At 40.7% G+C, this 22,968-nt stretch overlaps 1 protein-coding gene across 1 annotated transcript in view; it reads left to right on the top strand.

The window, feature by feature from the left end:
* The window catches only part of ARHGAP20 (Rho GTPase activating protein 20), a gene marked incomplete at both ends in the record, with an annotated part of 96,972 nt that overhangs the window by 63,527 nt on the left and 10,477 nt on the right, over positions 1-22,968 (top strand). Inside the window, 6 exons of the mRNA XM_083362249.1 lie at positions 7,118-7,267; positions 9,296-9,337; positions 10,460-10,544; positions 12,443-12,520; positions 17,421-17,487; positions 22,184-22,372. Of these exons, the coding sequence (XP_083218375.1) occupies positions 7,118-7,267; positions 9,296-9,337; positions 10,460-10,544; positions 12,443-12,520; positions 17,421-17,487; positions 22,184-22,372 (611 nt within the window). The remainder of the gene's footprint in view (positions 1-7,117; positions 7,268-9,295; positions 9,338-10,459; positions 10,545-12,442; positions 12,521-17,420; positions 17,488-22,183; positions 22,373-22,968) is intronic.

The following is a 22,968-nucleotide window of genomic DNA, read 5'->3' as shown; positions in this document are numbered from 1 at the left end:
TACGGATTTTTGGCTGTTGCTGCACATTGCTGGCTCATGGTTAAGTGATCGTCCACTAGGACTCCAAGGTCCATTTCACAGTTACTGTTTTTAATGCAGGTCTTGCCCAATCTGTACTTGTACCTTTGATTTTTCCTGCTTGAATGTAAAACCTTGCTTTTCTCCACATTGAAACTCATTTTGTTGTATAGGGCCCATTGTTCAAGTTTGTCAAGATCTTTTTGGATCCGACGTTTGTCTTCTGGAGTGTTGGCTATTCCTGCCGGTTTGGTGTCATCTGCAAATTTGATGGGTTCCCCTTCAGTTCTCTCATCTAAGTCATTGATGAAGATATTAAAGAGTACTGGGCCTAAGACTGAACCTTGTGGTACTCCACTGCTTATTTCTCTCCATGTGGATGTAGTGCTGTTGAGGACTACTCTTTGAGTACCGTTTGCCAGCTAGCTACAGATCCCTCTGGTGGTGATATTATCTATTCCAGCTTTTTCTAGCTTACCAAGGAATAGATTGTGGTCTGCTTTATCAAATGCCTTACTGAAGTCTAAGTATACTACGTCCACAGCATTTCGCTGATCTACTAGTTTAGTCACTTTGTCGAAGAATGTAATAAGGTTGGTTTGGCATGATCTGTTTTTAACAAACCTGTGCTGGTTCCTAGTTATAACTTTGCTTCTAGTTCTTCGCAGATCTGTTTTTTTGATTAACTTTTCTAGGATCTTCCTAGGTATTGATGTTAAACTGATTGGTCTGTGTTTCCTGAGTCCATTCCCCCCCCCTTTCTTGAAGATGGGGACCACATCAGCCCTTTTCCAATCCTCAAGTACTTCCCCAGTGCACCAGGATTTTTGAAAGATGTGGTGCAATGGTTCTGAGATAACATCTGCCAGCTCTTTCAGAACTCTGGGATGTAATCTGTCAGGCCACAAGCATGGCCACAAGTTCAAAGATACTCATTCAGCCTACCACTCTTGATTCTTTGGCAAAGAAAGATTTTTCATTATGGCTTTTCCTTCATAGTTTTTATGCATAACTGCACATGAATTGTCGCTCAGTTTTGTCTATGGCTATAAACACGGCAGTACAATAAGGCTGATATGTCAGTTCTAGTTCATAACTTTGATTTAATAGTGAATGGTCAGATGAATAATCTAAGATCGGTGTCAAGCTTGATTGCCCACAAACAGCTTGTTCAGGCTCTGTTGTGTTTAGGAACATCTTCCAAACACTGTTAATTCAGAAACACAAGGAATACAAAACATTATGTACATGCTTACAAAACACTGCACTTCCAGGAAACCTGTTCCTGAGATAGAATCAGTATGAGGGCCAGGGTTTTTTTTTTCCAAATTAAATAAGAACTGATTTATGTATCTGCTTATTTTGCGTGTTGCAGTTTTACTTTCCATAAGTGAACTCCAATCTCATTTGAGCAGAGGGTTTTCTTTTTTTTGTTGTTCCAGTGCTACTCCTAAAACTGCTTTTCCCTCAGCGGGAAAAAAAAATATCAGCCACTGATGTCTAATGACATGTAATTATGTCCTAAAGCAATAACTGGTTATGTACAACAAAGCACTGAGCATAAGAGTCCTGTCCTTCACACGCTTTGCTAATAAAGTATTAATAAATTACTTTGTGAAAAAAAATGTTATGTTAATAGGACTGGATGATCTTTCCAGGCAGACATTTTTTTTTCTTCACAGTTCTTATTTTAAGAACTGGTATTTTCTCTGATTTGCATGCTAATAAACATCATTATGTTGCCTTCTTTCTCCCTTGGAACATTTTACATGAATATTAAAGTTCTTTTTTTTTAGGTGAATCTACTTTCACATCAGATCTTCCAATTCTGAGAGGTATAGGTAGTCTTCAAGTTGCAGCCACAATTGGGACCAGCATTTCTGTTGTTAAGCAAGGCTGTGGTTAAGTGAATCGCACCTGACTTTACAACCTTTTTTTTTTGCCATGGTTGTTGAGTGAATCTGCCTTTCCCCATTAATGAAAGCTGGCTGGGAGGGTTACGGAAGGTGATCACATGACCCTGGAAAGCTGCATTTGTCATGCCAGTTGTCAATTGCATATAAATTTTGATCATGTGTGAGGAACAGTGGCATAGCCCTTTTTTATTACAGTTGTAAATTTGAATGGTCATTAAATGAATGATTGTAAGTGGAGGACCACCTATAGTCAATTTACTAGGTAAGACATCGTGCAGGCCTTTCGAAATCTTCCATGCAGCGTCCAGGAGGGGATAGACAATCCATTGTTCTACTTTTTCTCCCTTAAAGGCAAATGAGCCTCCCTTGGCCTTGTGAAAATGGAAGTATACACAATGACACCAATTTTTTAATTCATAGGCATCAGACTTGATGGAAGCATGAAGCTTCGTTCATAATTCTCAAGCTGTTTGACCCCTGTGCTCAGTGACTGCTTAATTGTTATTGCAGTAGTCATATCTATGCAGGTGAACAATATCTATAGAATATAGAAATACATGGATATATGAATGTGTCGTGTTCACAGTTTAAATCCTAAGTCTTTATCTTTGGCGAAAATGGATTTTTGGCTGCTAATTTTCCAGGATGGAAGGCAGAGGACATGCTTAACATGTTGGTCTTCTCTGGTCTTGGCTCCAGCCTTGCTAACCTCAGCCCTCATAATATGCCAGTGTGAAGTCTTAAATGGTATATTTTAATCAAGGTTTCAACAAAGCTCCCTTTTAGTACAACTTCATGAAGTGAGAGGCCACTTCTGGGTTCTGCATTAGAACTGCCATGTTATGTGAATTGATCACTGTGGGAACCTTGAAAGGAGGAAAATAGTCTATTTCCACATTTTAGACTGTAGTCAATGGAAGGCGGGGGGGGGCTTTCCCGCGTTCTCAGAGATAGGCATGCCAATAATTGGAGTCAAGACAGCTCTATGAGGCAAAACTTGGCAGTTCGCATATCTTTTCTACCTATTTCATAGAACCCCTGCTTTTAATCCCTACTTATTTGAGTGCATGCACCTCGTTGGAATTTTCACCCTTTATTTTTCTAAAAAGGGATTAAATCCTTGAGAGATTGCAAGAAAATTGTATTTCTCTTATCCCATAATTGTAGAAGGTGCTCCATCAGTGCTTATTTGGACTTGAAAATCGCTTATTGTCCTATCAGAATGTGTACAGGTAGTCCTCGACTTACGGCACTTTGTTTAGTGATCATTCAAAGTTACCATGGCACTGAAAAATGTGACTTACGACTGTGTTTCATAGTTATGACTTTTGCAGCATCCTCGTCAGTGGCGTAGCGTGGGTTGTCAGCACCCGGGGCAAGGCAAGTAATTTGCGCCCCCTAACCCGTGGATTTTAGCACTCGAGTCTGCCGCAGGGAGCCCCGCATCCTGGGCGTCCGCCGCACCCCCCACCCACGCCTCCCCCGGGAAAAGGGGGAAGGTCCGGCATCCCCTCCCTCACATGTGGCAGAAGCGCTGGGACCTGAGGCCGTGCCAGGAGGCGGGCGGCGCAGCGGAGGATATACAGAACATTCAAATAGAAGGAAAATATGTGCATCAATAAGACAAAACCAAATTTACATATATTATTCCCCTCCACTTGAATATTCATAAATATATTGGAGCAATATTACTTTCCTTCCCTTACGAAGTAGGCCCAAAATTTATGAAGTTCTACTTCTATTTACAACCAATTTGACCTTAATCTACTTGGTAGATAGAGAGGCAAAGTAGTTAACAGGTGAACCAACAGCAAAGTTAAAATGTCAAAGCACTTTGTTAATAATCTATATTCTATTTTACTTCTATAAAGCCTCAAACAGCTTCTTATTTACAGTAAGTTACACAGTGCCTGCTCATTTCTGTATCTGTCAACTGCCCCACTCTGATAGTCAACAAGAGAAACTCCTGGGTTTATTTTTTCCTCCAAGAGAATACGGTACTGAAAAGCCATGTGGGTACAGAAGTGGGAAATCCAGTTCTAACATTTTGCTTGTAAAAGTCATAAAACAAATTCCTCCTTTCTTCCCTGGATCTCCCACTGTCCTTTCAACATCAATCAGTTGCATTTGAGTTGTTTTGAGAACGATCTCAGAGAAGTGGAGGCAATTAGAGCTCCCAGACCTGTCACTTGACCTAAAATTATTTTATTTCCTCCGAACATGGGAATGGGGGTGCCCAACCTTCCGGGAAACACCAGGATCTCCCAGGCAGGGAGCCGGGCTGCGCCAAGAGGTGGGGCTGTGGGGCAGGAGGGGGTCTTGGGGGAAGGATCTGAAGGGGATCGGAGAGCCGTTAGTGGAAGCCGCAACCCAGGAGGAGGAGAAGCGAAGGCGCAGCGCTTCCCATGGAGCAGAAAAACTCGCGAGGAAAGGCGGAGACTCGGAAAGGGAGGGGGCGCAACTGGGGGAAACCCACCTGGCTCTCCCAGGAATCCCTCCTCCCCTTCCCGCCCCTCCTATTCCCTCCCCCTCTCGCGGCGTCCTTGCCCTCCTGGCGCCCCTCCCCCGCCACAGGAATCCCTCCTCCCCTTCCCTCCCGGGGATTCCCCCCTCCTGATTGCCCTCCCCCTCTCGGAGCCTCCTTGCCCACCTGGCGCCCCTCCCCCGCCAGGGGAACCTCCGCAGCCCTGGCGTAAGAGGCGTCGAGAGACCAGGAAGGGGAGATGGAGGGGCAGGAAGCTGGATTCCCAGCCCCCCTTTCTCCTCTCTAGGCGCAAAAACTCTACGCTTAACTCCTCCGCTGAAGCGCTGCGGGGAGGGGGCGACTGGGGCGCCACCGAGCAATGCTAAAGTGCTCCAAGCGGGAACAGCAAAGGACCATCACCCTTCATGCAAAGCCCCAAGACCAAAAACTAGGATCCAGATTGAAAAGGAAAGTTGCGTGTGCCAATCTGCACCTCTAAATGCAAATTAGGAATTCGTCGCCGAGCGCGCCCCCCCCAGATGTTGCGCCCGGTGCGGCCGGCCCCCCCTGCACCCCCCACGCTACGCCACTGATCCTCGTGATCATGTGATCAAAATTCAGACTCTTGGCACCCGGTTCATATTGTGACCATTGCTGTGTCCCAAGGCCATATGATCACCTTTTGAGACCTTCTGACAAGCAAAGTCAATGGGGAAGCCAGATTCACTTAACAACTGGGTTATGGCACCGGAGATAAATTCCTTATGTGTCCAATCACCCTTGGCCAATAAAGAATTCTATTTCTATTTCTTGAAATTGACTTAACTATGGCAAAAAAGATCGTAAACAAATGTCTCACTCAGCAACAGAAATTTTGGGCTCAGTTGTGGTTGTAAGTCAAGGATTAACTGTAATGTGCTGATTCATGGAACTGTATAAAAAGGACATTTATTCATTGGTTTGTTTATTTGTCACATATCTACACCGCCCATCTCACCTAAGTTTCTACACAAATCAGTGAAGCACAGAGTAAAGAGCCTTGGTGGAGCCTTGGTGGAGCAGTAGGCTAATGCCTCCTTAAGTAACACCAGCTGCCTGCAATTAGTGCAGGTTCGCATCCCACCAGGCTCAAGGTTGACTCAGCCTTGGAGGTAGGTAAAATGAGGACCCAGATTGTTGGGGGCAATAAGCTGACTTTGTAATAATGCCACTTGGGGGGGGCGAAAGCCCTAATAAGCAGGCATATACATAGAATGAAGGCTATTGCTAAGCACATTGGTTTGTGCTTAAAATTGTAAGCCGCCCTGAGTCTTCGGAGAAGGGCGGGATATAAATGGGATTTTATATATATATATATATATATATATATATATATATATATATATATATATATATATATATATATATATATATATATATATATATATATATATATATATATATATATATATATATCTGTAAAGCCTTATTGAGGTATTGGCACAGGATTTTACATCAGTTCACTCCTCCCTCCTCCCCAGAGAATTTCTAATCCAAAAACAATTGATTTGGAATTGCCAGAATGGAACTTAGGAGAATTGTGTAATAGAAGAAAAGTATTTGAGTCTTCCTTTATTTCTGTGGACATCATGCAGACAGCAGCTGCCAGTGAATTTTGTGCAGAACTGTGTTTGCATCTGTGGACATTTGGGCTGCTGCCAATTTCTCCAGGGCAAAAAAAAATCTACTTACAAGTAGATGTTTTTTTTAGAAAAATAGAGCATTATAAATATAAGCCAGTCCTCTGAAATCCTTAAAAGTTTAAAGGCATCCATATTTGAGACCTAAAGAGCTGCAAGTGGTTGATGGTAGGTCTATGCTATAGCTTAAACAAATTTTGAAAATGCCCATACCTCTACGGATAAATAATTTGATTTTCTTTTCAGATTGTACTTGTCTCTTTATGGTCTGCTAATATTAGTTAAAAAACCCTCCAAAATAAGAAGGGTTTAACTGGAATTTAAAGAAGGAAGCTACAATAAACATAATGAAACATACTTTGGTAAAAAGAATTTCAGTCTTTCCTAAAAGACCAGTGGCCAGTTTAGGGCAGGACAGTTCTAGAAATTTTAGAAGCATTCCTGCTGTCATTTGTCATTTGTTCAATAGCCAACATCTAAAGCATGGCCTCCAGCTGTATTCTAGGCAAATGGGACAATTTCTAGGGTCCATGCTTGTGTGAACTTTCAGTCTAACATTTCTGAACTGCCCACCTCTCTCAAAGAAGGATTCTGGGTAGTGTACAATAAAACAACAAAATATAAAACAGTGTATAAAAATTAAAATGTTAGAGTTATATTTTCATTGTACGTATAATAGCTCTCCATCAGAGTCGGAAGTATGTTTGTCCAATTTGTGTATTTTCAGAATGGTTTGAGATCCCACATATGGATTCCTGGGCCCTAATTTCCTGCTATATTGGTAGTGTTACCAACTTAACAGATTAATTACTTATCACTATAGACTAGTTGTGGATGATATTGAAATATAACAAGTGAAATGCTTTGTAGCACTCTCTCTGTGTGTGTGTGTGAGTGTGTGTATGAGAGAGAGAGAGAGAGAGGAGAGAGAGAAACACCTATGCCTTGTATGTGTCAAGCAATAACATTCAATGTTTTTGTTTTTGTTTCTTTCTTTATAATTTTCTATCTAAAAAAATATGTCTTTTTTTAAATTGCAGGTCCCAGTTGCATTTCAAACTGAAGAGCCAGGCACGCCTCTCTGAAATGTGGACTGCATCTTGCTTGGAAGAGGTCTGTGAGAGCAGCACTAATGCGGATCGATCTTTTGTTTTGGGATGGCCCACAACCAACTGTGTCGCTAGTTTCAGGTACAAGAGATTCTTTTTATTGATTTCTCTATCGTTGCATATATCCGAGGGTGCGATGGCTCAGCAGTTAAGGATGCTGAGCTTGTCAGCTGGAGAGATGACACCCTCGGTTCAAGACCCAAGCTCCATGCACTGGGTCGAGCTCCCATTACTTGCCTCAGCTCCTGCCCACCTAGCAGTGAGTAGATAATTAGCTACCACTTTGGTGGGAGGATAACAGCATTCTGTGCACCTCGGTGTATAGCCATGCTGGCCACATGACTACAGAAATTGTCTTTGTACAATACTGGCTCCCTCGGCCAAGAAACAGAGATGAGCATTGTGCCCTAGAATTGGACATGACCGGCAGGGAAAACTTTCCCTTTACCTTTTTGCATTTATCCAACTGAGTCACTGCTTAAGAGTTACCTTGGGTGTCAAAACTATATTCTGAAGCCATTAATATTCAGTTATTAAGTTTAAAGAAAAGTGGATCCATACTCCTCATCTTATGAATGAAACTTTAGAATGAGGATCAGGGTTTGCATCAAATTGTGGCAGAATGCAGTTATGCTGATGCAAATTAAGCTATATCTCATTTTGCTATATTCCCAGAATTTTAAAAGTTTCTTTATCCTCCCAGACTATTTGTGATGGATGGGAAAAGATAATTAGAGACACCACATCTGCAGCAGAAGAGACCCATGGAAATCAGATGTACCTATTTATAAACAATTAGAACTTGTCATAGAAGCTTTTTAAAGGCCTGAAAAGACAATAGAACAGGGGTGTCAAACTGCCGGCCCATGGGCCGGATGCGTCATGTGGAAGCCGCGCCCACCCCATTGCCAGCAATGGCAAAACCATCCCGATACGTTGTGTGACGTCACGAGTTTGACATTTCTGCAATAGAACATCAGAATATGAGTGAAATTCTAGAGCAATTTATGGATTAGAAGGAGGTGCTTTTTGGAGGTATTGTGGTTTAATAACGTTTAGGATAGGCATCTTCAATTTGGCCCTTTTGTGACTTGTAAATAGTCATAAAAGGGCCACGTTTGAAGACCCCTGGTTTAGGATTTTAACAACCCAGAGATTGAAATAAATTGGTAGTCAGGCAAACAGTCTCTTTCAGCCCTAGGAATGAGACAGTGGCAAACTACTTCTGAAAAACCTTGCCAAAAAACTTTCAGGGATGTGTCAGTTTCCAAGACCTGATATGATTGAATGTAAGAAAAAAAAAGTCAGTCCCTACAGAAACATTCTATGTGACATACTGTACTATATCTACTGTATTCCTTTTTCCCCAAAATCTACAATCCATTTACACTAAGAGGTTTCACAGTTTGATTTACCCCAGTTTATTTCACAGATTGAGAAAAATAGATACTGATTTACAATGATAATGTGATTGTTATTTGATCCCCTGTATCAATGAAGAAATACATTTTAATGGATATTCTTGCCTGACTCTCAAGTTGACTTTGAAATAGTCCAACTTTAAATGTTGGAGTCTCTGTGAAAAGGAAATTCTAAATGGGGCATAACCAATGCAGAAAATAGTAATTAATTATAGAAGTTAATTACACTCTCCAAAATATCTGTTCTATATATTTTGATTCTTTGTAGCTTTCAGCTTGTTGGGTCTCTGGGGATCAATTACAAAGGAATACAGATTTTAAACTTAAACTGGGCAATGTGATTAAAGTTCTTCTACAATGTATGTTCCACTCACGAAGCACTTTGTGTGAGCTGTAGTGGCATTTCAGTAGCAGAATAAGTTTCTGTTCTGGATGGAAACCTGAAGGACTTTTTATATAAATAAAATTGCTGTCTCGGTTTACTGTTATTTTTTTTCTTCCTTTTCGTTTTCAAAGAGACTTGGACTGTTGGCTCCTTGCTTAGCAGATTTGCATATTTTACTCTGGTAGTTTATTTGCTACTCTATTCACCTATTCTGAACTGTTATCTAAGTTGGCTTATACAGTAAAGAGATTCCATTTGGAACTGATTTGCTAAAGTTTAAAAATGTGTTCTTAATTATTTCAGTTCCGTCGAGCAAAAAGAGAAGTGGTTCACTTCCCTTCAAAGGTACTTTGCTTTTTCTGTATTCATATTAGGAAGTCATTGCTAAGTTAGCCAGGTGCAAAATTTGTATTTGAAAAGGTTCAAGCACAAAGTATCCTGATTTAAATTTGAAACAGCTGCTTTTAATTTACTGGAAATATTCTGACATTGCCTAACATTCTAGTATGGAACACTTCCAGCAAGGTCAGAGCTAACCTGTTTGAATTCAAAACAGTTGCTGCGAAATCTTGTCTATCTAATTTAGATCAAACTTTTGTTTCTCATTTTAGTGAGTGTAGTTCAGAGATATCCAGCTTATTTTTGAGCTAGTGGGCACATTTGAAATTTTGAGAATATGTGAACTTGAACAGTTTTCAAAATCTGGGCAGAGTACAGTTATGTAGAACTGAATTAACATAATGCTTCTGGTCACCAACTCTACTCTGTGCTACCATAAGCTTACTATCTTTTTTTCAGGCAGGTAAGCATATTTCTTTTTAAAAATAAAACAAAAAGAGCTTAGACCAGGAGTCCTCAACCTTGGCAACTTTTAAGACTTGTGAACTTCAACTCCCAGAATTCCTCAGCCAGCTTCTGAGTTGGGAGTTGAAGTCCACAAGTCTTAAAGTTGCCAAGATTGAGGACCCCCTGGCTTAGACATTCTTTCCATTATTCTTATTTTGGAAGAAAAATTATGGAGTTTATCCTTAGAAATTCTCATTCTTGGAAATGAAGTTGATGCTTGAGGATAGTGGTTCCTTTGTACTATGTCAACTTCTATATTTTTGAAAAATTATAAGAATCAGTTGGGGGAAAATTTCTGAGAAATGCTGAGAAATGTGTCTGGATACATTGCGGTGCCTAAGTGTAGTCTAAATGAGGTTATTTTATGGTCTTTAGAAATGCAGCCCTAAATGAGAAAGACTGAGAGATGAATAAGGTGACTAAATTTGATTGAATACAGTTTTGTTACATAGCATGAAAAAAATAATCTATTTAAAGGAAATAATATTTATTTAAGGAATTATCCTACAGGCTTCTTAGCTAGCTTTGCTGAAGAATCTTCCCTTAATGTTTACAGCATTGTCACTTCTGTTTTGTGAATTTACTTACAAAGTTTAATTCGATTTTTGCTTGCTTCGACAGTCGAATCAAAGAAGAAAAAGCAAAAGACTATCCCAAGAGTATTCCATTGAAGATTCTTGCAAAGGATATTGGAAATTGCGTATATGTAAGTGTTTCTAACTCCCAGTTTGAATGAGGAGTGTGTCCAACGCAAATGTTTTGTCTGCTTCTTCAGAAGCAGCTGTGAAAAAACAGATGATGCCTTTTTGAGTTGTACACAGAATTCACAATCTTTTCTGTTTGTTTGCCTATTCTGTCTGATTCCTCAGATTTTTTATTTACTACTGTGGCTAGTAGTGCTAGCACTCTTTCCTAATCAAGGGATATGCTTGTTTGAAACCCACAGAACCAAGGTTAGACACAACAATGCAGAACAGATTTATTTATTTATTTTATTTTAATTCCATTTATATCCCGCCCTTCTCCGAAGACTCAGGACGGCTTACAAGCTTAGCAGTAGCCTTCATTCTATGTATATGCCTGCTTATTAGGGCTTTCATACACCCCCCCCCAAGCGGCATTATTACAAAGTCAGCTTAATTGCCCCCAACAATCTGTGTCCTCATTTTACCTACCTCGGAAGGATGGAAGGCTGAGTCAACCTTGAGCCTGGTGGGATGCGAACCTGCACTGATTGCAGGCAGCTGGTGTTACTTAAGGAGGCATTAGCCCACTGCTCCACCAAGGCTCAAGATGCACATATCTCTCCAGGACTGGTCATTCTTAAAAATGCAATATAATAGTATTGGAACTACTAGTGAGGAGGCAATAGAGTGGCTTTTTAAAATATGTGTGATATGTGGATTTATTTTTCCCCCAGCTAGAACAGCTGGACATCTCAGGGGATCAGCTTCATTTTATCTGCAGATTGGGTTAAGTGGTGGGAGCGATGACATAAGCAACAGAAATTACTTTATCACATTCTCACCAAAGGCAAGCTGTATGCAAATTTGCTGACCTACTGCTGGGTGCCAGATATCAATACTTTGCAGAAATGTTAGCTTTGTTTTGTTCATGTCATAATTATCCAGGTGCATCCTGGAGCAAAAATAGACTTGAGTTCATACTGCTTCAGTTTACCTTCTGTGACACTGTACTGTATAATTTTCTGCATCTCTGTTGCAGAAGGCTATTTTGGACAGTCGGTGAAAAGGAAATTCGCGGAGACTTTTGGAATTGGAAGTTTTGTGGCTGGTTTCGAACTTAATTGTGAAATGTTTAATATGTACTTTGACTTAAAAGAGGATGATCTTTCTTCCAGAAAAGAATGTTTCTGGCTTAAATAACCCTCCTAAGACCTCCTGGCTAAGTTTTTGCACTAGTTAGAGATTCTTTCTGATAGGGATTGAAATTATGGATCACGGTATTTGAAAGAGCATTCAAGACTCCTATTGGCTGTGTTTACAAGATACACTTAATGAATCTAGAAAGAAGTCACCCCCACCAACTTAGAGGAGTTCAGAATCAAGTTTTAATTAACTAGAGCTTCTTGTGTCACACAAACTAGGAACGAGGCTTAATATGGTGGCTAAGTCCTGGGATAATATTAATTTTTTAAAAGTAAAACATTGGTGCTTACCGCATTTTATCATAGTAGACCGTACAAAAACATTTACTTAAGGGAAGGTAAAAGGAAAAACTTTCATGTTCCTTATTTTTTCTGTAAAGAGAGTAGAAAACGTCTACCAGCCCTAAAACCACTGTTGCTCATGTACCTTGCGCTGTAACACAATATGGCATGAGGTGCAACTATAGGCAATGTGTAAATAAATCCCTTGTTATTTAAAATCTCAAAATAAGACAATATTTAAAGAACTCTTTTCCAAGATCTTTTATGCAGGTCTTGTTTACATGCAGTTAGAGCATCTATCTTTGGTTTTTGTTTTTCATCCTTTGAGCTTACATATAAGTTAGTTGTCATACCCAAATTATGGCTGACATTTTCAGCTCTTTTTATTTTGAGCAATAATACAGATTTGAATGTTTCTTTTTTTTTCTTCACAGTCAAAAACCTTGACCATTACTAACCTGAACACAGCAAATGATGTGATCCTCTTGGCCCTGCAGCAGCTTGGAATTAATGTGAGATTGACTGTTCGTTTTTTATTTCTTTATTTATGTTGGCAAATAATGTTTGCAGTATTATAAAGTAATCCTGATGCCTGAAAAACATCATTTTGCATTATACAAGTTGGACCATCTTGAAAAATAGTTACTGGGAAAAAGAAAGTACTTAATTCAGAGGAGGAAATATATTGCTTGAATTCAATTTTTCCCTTCCTCTGTTAAGTAGAGAATATGAACTGTCTTTGCTTAAAAGCATCCTTGAATAGAACAATATAGTAGAAGATCAATTCCTTCATTAGTGTTCCTGTGGTTTTTTTTCATTTGATCCAGAGCTATTTCTTGTCTGTTGCACTTTGGGAACTATTTGACTGGCTGTCCGCTATCCTATTAACATCTGTCAAATTTCCTTAAGTCAGGAAGTTCCCCTCATAACCACAGACAAATTTGAAAGTATAGCTCAGATTCCTAGACACCTAATCTGTGTTTCTGAAGTCTTGAAAAAGTGGATTGACCAGCAAGCATCAGCCAGTCCAGCCTGCGCTTTCAAAATAGTTCCTCGAAAATAGTCCCCCCCTTAAAATAGTGGAAAGTTAAGCAGAATGGGGCTGTCTCCTACCTGTTGAAGATATGGGTTGTTTGATCCCCAACTGATTGCTGCCTTCTAGCCACTAGCACCAGCCTGGCTCAGGAATTCTGGGAGTTGAAGTCCATGAGTCATAAAAGAGCCGAAGTTGCCTACCCCTGCACTAGCATAAATGGGGAGGCTAAAAGAGACATATGAGATTGCAGCATTGCAATTGGAGGGTTTGATTGCAGTACCAATTACTATTGTCTCTCCTCTTTTGATGCTTTCTCACCTCCCTCCCCATTTTTGGCAGTACACAACACAATACTTTCAGCTGCATGAAGTTCCAATAATGCTTCTATTTTAGGAACACCCACTCAAAAATTACTAGGAATTCCCCATTGCAAAAAAGTAATCAATTTGTCAAAGGCAGTGGCGTAGCGTGGGGGGTGCAGGGGGGGCCGGCCGCACCGGGCGCAACATCTGGGGGGGGCGCGCTCGGCAACGAATTCCTAATTTGCATTTAGAGGTGCAGATTGGCACACGCAACTTTCCTTTTCAATCTGGATCCTAGTTTTTGGTCTTGGGGCTTTGCATGAAGGGTGATGGTCCTTTGCTGTTCCCGCTTGGAGCACTTTAGCATTGCTCGGTGGCGCCCCAGTCGCCCCCTCCCCGCAGCGCTTCAGCGGAGGAGTTAAGCGTAGAGTTTTTGCGCCTAGAGAGGAGAAAGGGGGGCTGGGAATCCAGCTTCCTGCCCCTCCATCTCCCCTTCCTGGTCTCTCGACGCCTCTTACACCAGGGCTGCGGAGGTTCCCCTGGCGGGGGAGGGGCGCCAGGTGGGCAAGGAGGCTCCGAGAGGGGGAGGGCAATCAGGAGGGGGGAATCCCCGGGGGGGAAGGGGAGGAGGGATTCCTGTGGCGGGGGAGGGGCGCCAGGAGGGCAAGGACGCCGCGAGAGGGGGAGGGAATAGGAGGGGCGGGAAGGGGAGGAGGGATTCCTGGGAGAGCCAGGTGGGTTTCCCCCAGTTGCGCCCCCTCCCCTTCCGAGTCTCCGCCTTTCCTCGCGAGTTTTTCTGCTCCGTGGGAAGCGCTGCGCCTTCGCTTCTCCTCCTCCTGGGTTGCGGCTTCCACTAACGGCTCTCCGATCCCCTTCAGATCCTTCCCCCAAGACCCCCTCCTGCCCCACAGCCCCACCTCTTGGCGCAGCCCGGCTCCCTGCCTGGGAGATCCTGGTGTTTCCCGGAAGGTTGGGCACCCCCATTCCCATGTTCGGAGGAAATAAAATAATTTTAGGTCAAGTGACAGGTCTGGGAGCTCTAATTGCCTCCACTTCTCTGAGATCGTTCTCAAAACAACTCAAATGCAACTGATTGATGTTGAAAGGACAGTGGGAGATCCAGGGAAGAAAGGAGGAATTTGTTTTATGACTTTTACAAGCAAAATGTTAGAACTGGATTTCCCACTTCTGTACCCACATGGCTTTTCAGTACCGTATTCTCTTGGAGGAAAAAATAAACCCAGGAGTTTCTCTTGTTGACTATCAGAGTGGGGCAGTTGACAGATACAGAAATGAGCAGGCACTGTGTAACTTACTGTAAATAAGAAGCTGTTTGAGGCTTTATAGAAGTAAAATAGAATATAGATTATTAACAAAGTGCTTTGACATTTTAACTTTGCTGTTGGTTCACCTGTTAACTACTTTGCCTCTCTATCTACCAAGTAGATTAAGGTCAAATTGGTTGTAAATAGAAGTAGAACTTCATAAATTTTGGGCCTACTTCGTAAGGGAAGGAAAGTAATATTGCTCCAATATATTTATGAATATTCAAGTGGAGGGGAATAATATATGTAAATTTGGTTTTGTCTTATTGATGCACATATTTTCCTTCTATTTGAATGTTCTGTATATCCTCCGCTGCGCCGCCCGCCTCCTGGCACGGCCTCAGGTCCCAGCGCTTCTGCCACATGTGAGGGAGGGGATGCCGGACCTTCCCCCTTTTCCCGGGGGAGGCGTGGGTGGGGGGTGCGGCGGACGCCCAGGATGCGGGGCTCCCTGCGGCAGACTCGAGTGCTAAAATCCACGGGTTAGGGGGCGCAAATTACTTGCCTTGCCCCGGGTGCTGACAACCCACGCTACGCCACTGGTCAAAGGACAGTTTTATCCAGTGCCAAAAATACCTAAACAGTGTAGCTTATATCACCTCAGATCCTGGAACGCTCTGGTATGCTAAGAAAACAGTGGATTTTTCTTGTATGGAAAAAAAAGACTCTGGATCACTCTGAATGGATGGTTAGATGTCTATGGAGATTCTCAATCGTTCTGATCACGGTTCTCCCATAGGTGCCTTTTCTAAAAGGCAACTGGATTTTCTTGTGTTTTTTTAATTTTTATTTATTTGAACTGAACGGAAGAAGCTTCTTGGAAGAGAAGCAGAAAAAAAATTTTTTTGCAAAAAAAATCGCCAAGAAAGTCCATTTGCCTTTTGGAAAAAGCACCTTTGGGACAATGAGTAGTTACCAATAAAGAAAAATATTTGTAGCTCAGGGTTAAAATTAGGGATGCTTGGTTGTTTTTTTGCAGATGTTTCATTATTGGTACTGAAAGGTCTGCAAAAAAACATCCGAGGGCAGGGAGCATAAAAGATCCTTCAGTGGTTAGTTAGCCATCCCAAGGGTGTGTATGTGTGTGAAACAGAATTTTTTGATCCAAACAGGCCAAGCGTCCCTTTGATAGCTAGTCTGTTGGTGCATTGCTTCAAATGTGAGACTGGCTGAAAGCTTTCCTATTGTGAGCACCAAACACTCCGATCCATATTTTCATCAGCTGTTTCCTGGAAAGATGAAGCAGAAATGTACCCTCTTTGTCTTCTACTTCCATTCTGTTTTGCCCAGGAATAAAATGGGACACATTCAAAGGGAGACTGTTTAATTTTCTGTCTGCAATCTCTCATATTCTGATCTAAAAACTAGAAGGGTAACCCTTGGGGCTTCCCTTGAAGACCACTCGGAGGCTCCAACTCGTACAGAATGCGGCCGCGAGAGTTGTCTTGGGAGTTTCTCGGTACTCCCATGTTACACCCTTGCTCCGCGAGCTGCATTGGTTACCAGTTGTCTTCCGGGTGAGGTTCAAGGTCTTGGTGATGGTTTTTAAGTCCTTACATGGCATGGGTCCGGAATACCTCGGGGACCACCTGCTGCCGGCGTCGACTCCCTTCCGCCCTGTGCATTCCCACAGAGAGGGCCTCCTCAGGGTGCCTCCGGTCAGAGAATGTCGGCTGGTGGCCCCCAGGGGGAGGGCCTTCTCTGTGGGCTTTATGGAACCAACTGCCGGTTGAGCTCCGGATGGCACCAGATCTTCGCTCCTTCCGGCGTGGGTTAAAGACCCATCTATTTGAACAAGCTGGCCTGGCCTGATGGGGGAATTTTAGGGTTTTAATGTTTTTTATATTTTGATCGTTTTAATTCGGGCAATAATTTAATCTTCTTTTAACTTTTGTATTTCTATTTATATGCCCTGTTCACCGCCCTGAGTCCTTCGGGAGAAGGGCGGTATAAAAATTCAATAAATAAATAAATAAAATAAATAAACCCAGTAGAACGGTACAGATCAGGAGTTTAACTTGGAACCATTTTGTAGTAGAATAGTATAGAAATACCAGTGGTGAAAATAAATTAAGCCTTGCTGGTTATTGGCACAGGAGTTTGTTTGTTTGGTTTTTAGTGTAGTTGTGTATTCTTTTGTAGTTCCTTCTCTCTGGTGGCTTAGTGAATCCACAAGGCACCCCATATTCACTCTCTTTTGTGTTGTTCAATTTTGGCTTTGTGAACGTACTGTTTTTAGAGAAGAGCTTTCTGACATGTTCCAGCTTATTGGAAATCTTTGCAAAGGAGAGCTGGAAGCATGAAATCAATTGGAATGGAAACAAATTTCAAGATGGAAGAAAGACTATGTTTTTTGCTCCTTTCCCCTTTCATTTCCTTCCTTTTCAGTTCACAGTCATGCCATGTCACCACAGTCTGTAGAGTTCCATATGTGGAAACAGCAGCTGCAGTCAAACCCTCTCCATAGCACTTAGATTGCATACAGTTGTCACGCCTGGTCAAAATACAGCCTTTAGTGTTTTTACCCAAATATGTAGAGAGCCTGTCAAAAGCTCTGTCAGGGCACATATTACAACAGATGTGCCAATAGTGTAAATATTTAAGTGTTCTGCTATTTGATTTCTGTTAAACGTCAGTGACCTCTGCTGTAGTCTAGAACAGCTGTGTTAAGGACACATGTTTTAATTTATAATTTTAAATAAATCAGCTTTCTGTTCATTCTAACAGATGTAGGGTTGTATTTTTAAAGGGTTCGGAGAAGGATTATCAGCTGTGGGTTAATTCTGGGAAAGAAGACGCCCCTTACCCTCTTATTGGTAAGTACATGAAAAGGGTATACTTAATGATGTAGAATTTGCTTTGTATTATGTTCCTTCAAGGGTTTCAGAGTCAATAACAGCTTAAAAAATAACAACCTACAACCATAATTCCAACTGGACCTTCCATTGCTAACCAAGGCAATCATTAAGCAAGTCATGCAGACTTAACAACCTTTTTTGCCACAGTTGTTAAATGAATCACACAATCATTTAGCAAATTCGGCTTCCCCCAGTGACTTTGGTTGTTAGAAGCTGGTTGGGAAGGTTGCAAATGATGACTTCAGAACACTGCAACTCTCATAAACGCTTGCTGATTGCCAAGTGCCCAAATTTTGATCACATGACCATATGGATACTGCAACTGCCATAAATATAAGGACTGGTTGTAAGTCACTTTTTTCAGAACTGCTATAATTTCGAACTGTAATGAAATAGATGGATATAAGTCGAGAACTGTAATGAAATAGATGGATATAAGTCGAGAACATATAACAAAATAGATTAAACTCAAAAAATAGTATTAAACATTACTCAAGATTTTGTTATTCAAAGACAGCCTAAGGATATTTTTCAAGTCATCTAGAAACTCTTTACTGTGAGCATTATATAAGTAGACAATAAGAATAAATATATTTATATATATTAATATATATTAAGAGCCTTGGTGGAGCAGTGGGCTAATGCCTCCTTAAGTAACACCAGCTGCCTGCAATTAGTGCAGGTTCGCGTCCCACTAGGCTCAAGGTTGACTCAGCCTTCCATCCTTCCGAGGTAGGTAAAATGAGGACCCAGATTATTGGGGGCAATTAAGCTGACTTTGTAATAATGCCGCTTAGGGGGGGCCGAAAGCCCTAATAAGCAGGCATATACATAGAATGAAGGCTACTGCTAAGCTTGTAAGCCGCCCTGAGTCTTCGGAGAAGGGCGGGATATAAATGGGATTAAAATTAAATTAAATTTTCAACTAATTAATAAACTGCAACAAGAGTGGGAATTTCCTTCTGTTTTTGGGGGGGCAATTTCTGTAACCTCTGACTTTCTGCTGGATTGGTGGGCATTGGAGCCTATTAATATCAGGAAGGCTCATCAGGAATTTAATTTCATATTTGAAAATTTGAGACTGGTTTCACTTATTGCATGAAGCCATTAAATGGTTAGGGTTTGACTGTGTTGTATGTATATTCAGCCACTGTGGTTTGTAAAATGTGATAAATGGCTTCAGATGTTGTGCAAATCAGCAACAACACCTGTGGAGAAATCATGGTTTTATTACATTAAAAGAAAAGCAACACAGAGTTGTTCCAAATGGGATTCTTATCTGCAATTGTTCTTGGCACACTTACCGAAGATAAGATGACATGTTCTTGGCTGATTTTGTCAAATACAGTATGTTTTTCTTTAAAAGAGTGCTGCGAGTTCAGAAAACTTACTGTAGCGTCCCACTTTTACTTCCTTTTTTTAAAAAAAATGTGTTGTGGTTTTGGCATATTGAGCTAGTTAAGCTAGGGTAAAGGAAAAGAGACTATTGTGGAGTGTGGAATTTTTAATGAGGTTTGGAGTTTTTTAAAACCAGAAGCAATACAGATAATGATTGAGGTTATATCATTCTCTCAGAAAAATTTATCAACTTCCTTTGATATTTTCTTGAGAGGGTGTGTGACTAGGGTTAGTTGTAATTGTAGATTTAGATGTGACCTCAGACAATTGAGAACTGTATTTCTAATTCTGATCTGCAGAACGCATTATTTTGTTACGCTCAAAAAGATGGGCCTGGCTTTCATAAACCACCTATTGAAAATATCCATTAAAATCCATTTTACCCCCTCATTACAAACTACAGATTGCTAGTAATCTGGCTATTTTTATAAGAAAAGGCTAGACCCCTCCTTCCATTTAGTTTTTTCTTTTTCCTTTCTTTTTCTTTGTCATTTTTGCAGATTTTAACAGCCTTACAAGAAGATGAATTTTAAAAAACCTCTTCCCCTCTTAAGTGTGGAACATAGTTTTCTCTTACTGAAACCCACCCTAAGTGTTAAAGTATGATTCCATGAACTTAAGGAAGCTAAGGGTACTTGTCTCAACTCTGTTCTGATCAGCAGTGGGTGTTGCTCAGATGCAGACTGAAAGGCAAATTGTTGCTTTTTGCCTTTTGTTCCTTGTCTGCCATTACTCCCACAGACAGACTTAACACATTTTTTAATGTTTTAGCCTTTGCAGTGCTTCACTGAAGCACATTCTCATACAACAGATTATTCTAAAACAAGAAAAATATGGATTTGAATTTAATGTTGAAATACCAATCCCAATTTATTAAAAAAACTAAAAAATTCTTGCGGATTTTGCTCTGCTAGCCATTGCCAACTATATGGGATGGTGCCCATCTCCATTTCAAGGCCATTGAGCCAGGGCTGTGGTCATATGGCCAGCATGACATCATGGAGCGCCATGACCTTCCTATTTATCTACTTGCATTTTCATTGTTTCAAACTGGTAGGTTGGCTGGAGCTGGGGCGAGGAGGGGAGCTCACCCTGTCATGTGGCACTTGAGTCTCGAACTTGGGTTGTTGACTTTCCAACCAAAAAGCCCAATGTCTTAGCCACTGGGCTACCACACTGCCCCAATTTATTAAACCATCTAAGATAATAACAATCTCCATTTTTGTATCCATGATTTTTCATATTGCAACTCTATTTGATGTGCTGTGAACAGGTGGCAGAACCTTTTCAACCATATCTGACTTGAGAAGATATACAGGTCAAGCCTGATTAATATTTGAATGGCAGAATTCCAAGGAGTGTTGGACTGAAAGCTCAGCTTGGAAGTCACAACACACCCTAAAAGAAATCAGTGACAAACCACATCTGTGATCTTTCTATATAATTCCATAAGCTATATTGATGTAGCCCTCCCAGGAGTCAATTAGAACTTGAAGGGGCCCTCTGATCATTGAGATACATTTGAAAAGATTCAAGTGGGACAAATAAAGTTGGAATTAAAAAAAAACCCTAAAATTTGACAGCTGGGAGCTACAAAAATGCTATATTTTTTCAGTAAATAAGATGCAAAATAAATGAGTTAAGCTTCTACTTGACTTAACAAATCTGTTTTATTACTTAAAAATAAAGCCCAATGCTCATTGCAAAGGACAGAATCTCATTTAGTGATATTTTTCATGTTATCTGCAACTTGTACTCGCAGCTTTTAATTTCGTTTTGAAGTATGGCCCCTGGCTATGAAATGTTGTTGGGACTTAGAGGTGTAGATCATGATATGTCAGTAGATATTTTGATGATTTGCAAAGGTTTGCCAAGAATTTTTAAATCACATTTGTGTTCAACTTCACCAGGAAAGTGTTGCATTGGAAGACTGTGGACTGAGTTCAGTTCTGCTACTGAATAAAGATTCTGTTTTCTGAATTGGAGTATACTGTTGCTCAGTATTTTAGTTCTAAATACTTGTCCTGGATAGCTGACTCAAGTTGATGGTTCTTGGAAGTTCTGGTAAAAGACCAACCCAGGGCCAACTAATCTGAACTTAACTGCTGGCTGTATGTGAGAAAAGATTCAAATAACATGTACATGTTTTCCTTCAAGAGAGGAAGATAATATAAATATGTCAATATTTCAACTGTTTTTCTTCTTAACTAGTTAAAAGGCTAATAATTTGAATACAGAGATAGAGTTCCCCATGCTGAGGTTTGACCCTGAAGTGATTTGATCTGCCTCCCTTTCCTAATACCTCTTCCAATTGTCTGGTTCGCCATAAGGACTTCTCTATCTTATATTGAAAACAATGAGACTTGCTATGAATGCCAGAGTAGCAAAAGTTGGCTTCCCTAAGCAGTTTAAATCTTTCCATTTTAAGGATGCACACTAACTTATCCTACGCTGTGGGATATACTGCTTATCAAGGAAAACGAAGGAGAGGAAAAGAATAACATGTTTTCATATGGTATCCAGATGTCGTTTTGCAAGCCTCAGGCTACAAACTCAGAAATCTCTGTTATTTCTGTTCATTTGAGATATACAAAAGCCTAGGCTTTCAATGCCCAGTGGTGACTTGACTGACACATAATGCTCTGCATTTGCCCTGTGTAGGAGAAATAATAATGGCTGTTCTAAGAAATAATAGTGGATATACTTTAAAGTCACCGGATATGTCAGTCCTTCACTTGGGCTGACCTGTGCCCACATATCTGGCACTGTCAGTAAGTAAACCACACCATACTTTTTCCATTTTTAGCAGACAGAATCAGAAATTGGGCTAGATAAGTACTAGATAATTGAGCATAAAGATAACATAGTGTAAATGTCTATGGAGATTTTCAGTCATCCAGGTCCTGGCTGTCCCAAAGGTGCCTTACTGAAAGGCAACTGGACTTTCTTGGTTTTGCTTGAAGACGTTTCGCTTCTCATCCAAGAAGCTGAACTGAAGAACTGAACTCCAGAACTGAAGAAGCTTCTTGAATGAAAAGCAAAATGTCTTCGAGCAAAACAAAGTCCAGTTGCCTTTTGAAAAAAGTACCTTTGGGATAACATAGTGTAAAATCAATTGAGTATGAAACATTTATTCTAGGGACTACAGTCCACTTTTAAAGAATAAATATTATTGTGACATTCCGATAGATCTTGTTCTTCAGAATATTACTTGTTTTACACATATGCAAATTAAAATCTCTTCTTTTATGAGCAGGGCACGAATATCCTTTTGGAATTAAAATGAGCCACATTCGTGACACTTTGCCCCAGACGCAGGGGTCAAAGGATGGGGATTGCCCTCTGGATCTTCAGGGAGCCTTCCTAATAGAACAATTGCCCCGTGAGCTTCAGTGCCAGTTCATTCTCAAGCCAAGTCGCCTGGCCACTGGGCATCAGTTAAATGGTGAGTCTTCCCATTTACAAGTGTCCCCCCGCTCAACCAGTAATGTTGTAGGTGTAGCCCACCAGGTCACGTGGAATGCCTATTGAGTTTATTATCAATTCTTCCTGTGATAAGTGGATCCCAGTTGTTCTCTTACAGTTGTATATTGCAGAGGAACATAGGATGTCCTATTATAAAATGGCAGAGTGCTGGAGAATCTAAAACATGCTAAAACAGTGCTGATCAATGGTTTCTTCTCAGATTGAAGGAGATATTGAGTGGGGCACCACAAGAATGGGTGTTCTAATATTTTCATTAACAGATTGGGACAATAGCTAGAAGAAACGCTTGTTAGGTTTGCAGACATCATAAAGACAAAGTTCAGAACAATCTGAAGAGAGAAATGGGCTTCGTGTTAATACAATTAAATTCAACCAAGTAGAAAATTCTTTATTTAGAAAACAAAAATCAAATGCACAAGTATAGAGTTTGTTCATAGTATAGCCTCATCTAACACCTTAACCACAAATAGTGTTCACTTTCCACAACAAGAATAGTCTTCTCTTCTAAAATAAGCAAATAGCAAACTTACTTTCTTCCTTCCTGCCTTTCTTTAG

The sequence above is a fragment of the Vipera ursinii genome (genome assembly GCF_947247035.1).
Source record: "Vipera ursinii genome assembly, chromosome: 4".
Classification (NCBI taxonomy): domain Eukaryota; kingdom Metazoa; phylum Chordata; class Lepidosauria; order Squamata; family Viperidae; genus Vipera; species Vipera ursinii.
Note: the sequence above shows the minus strand (reverse complement) of the source record. Positions and strands in the feature narration are given on the sequence as shown.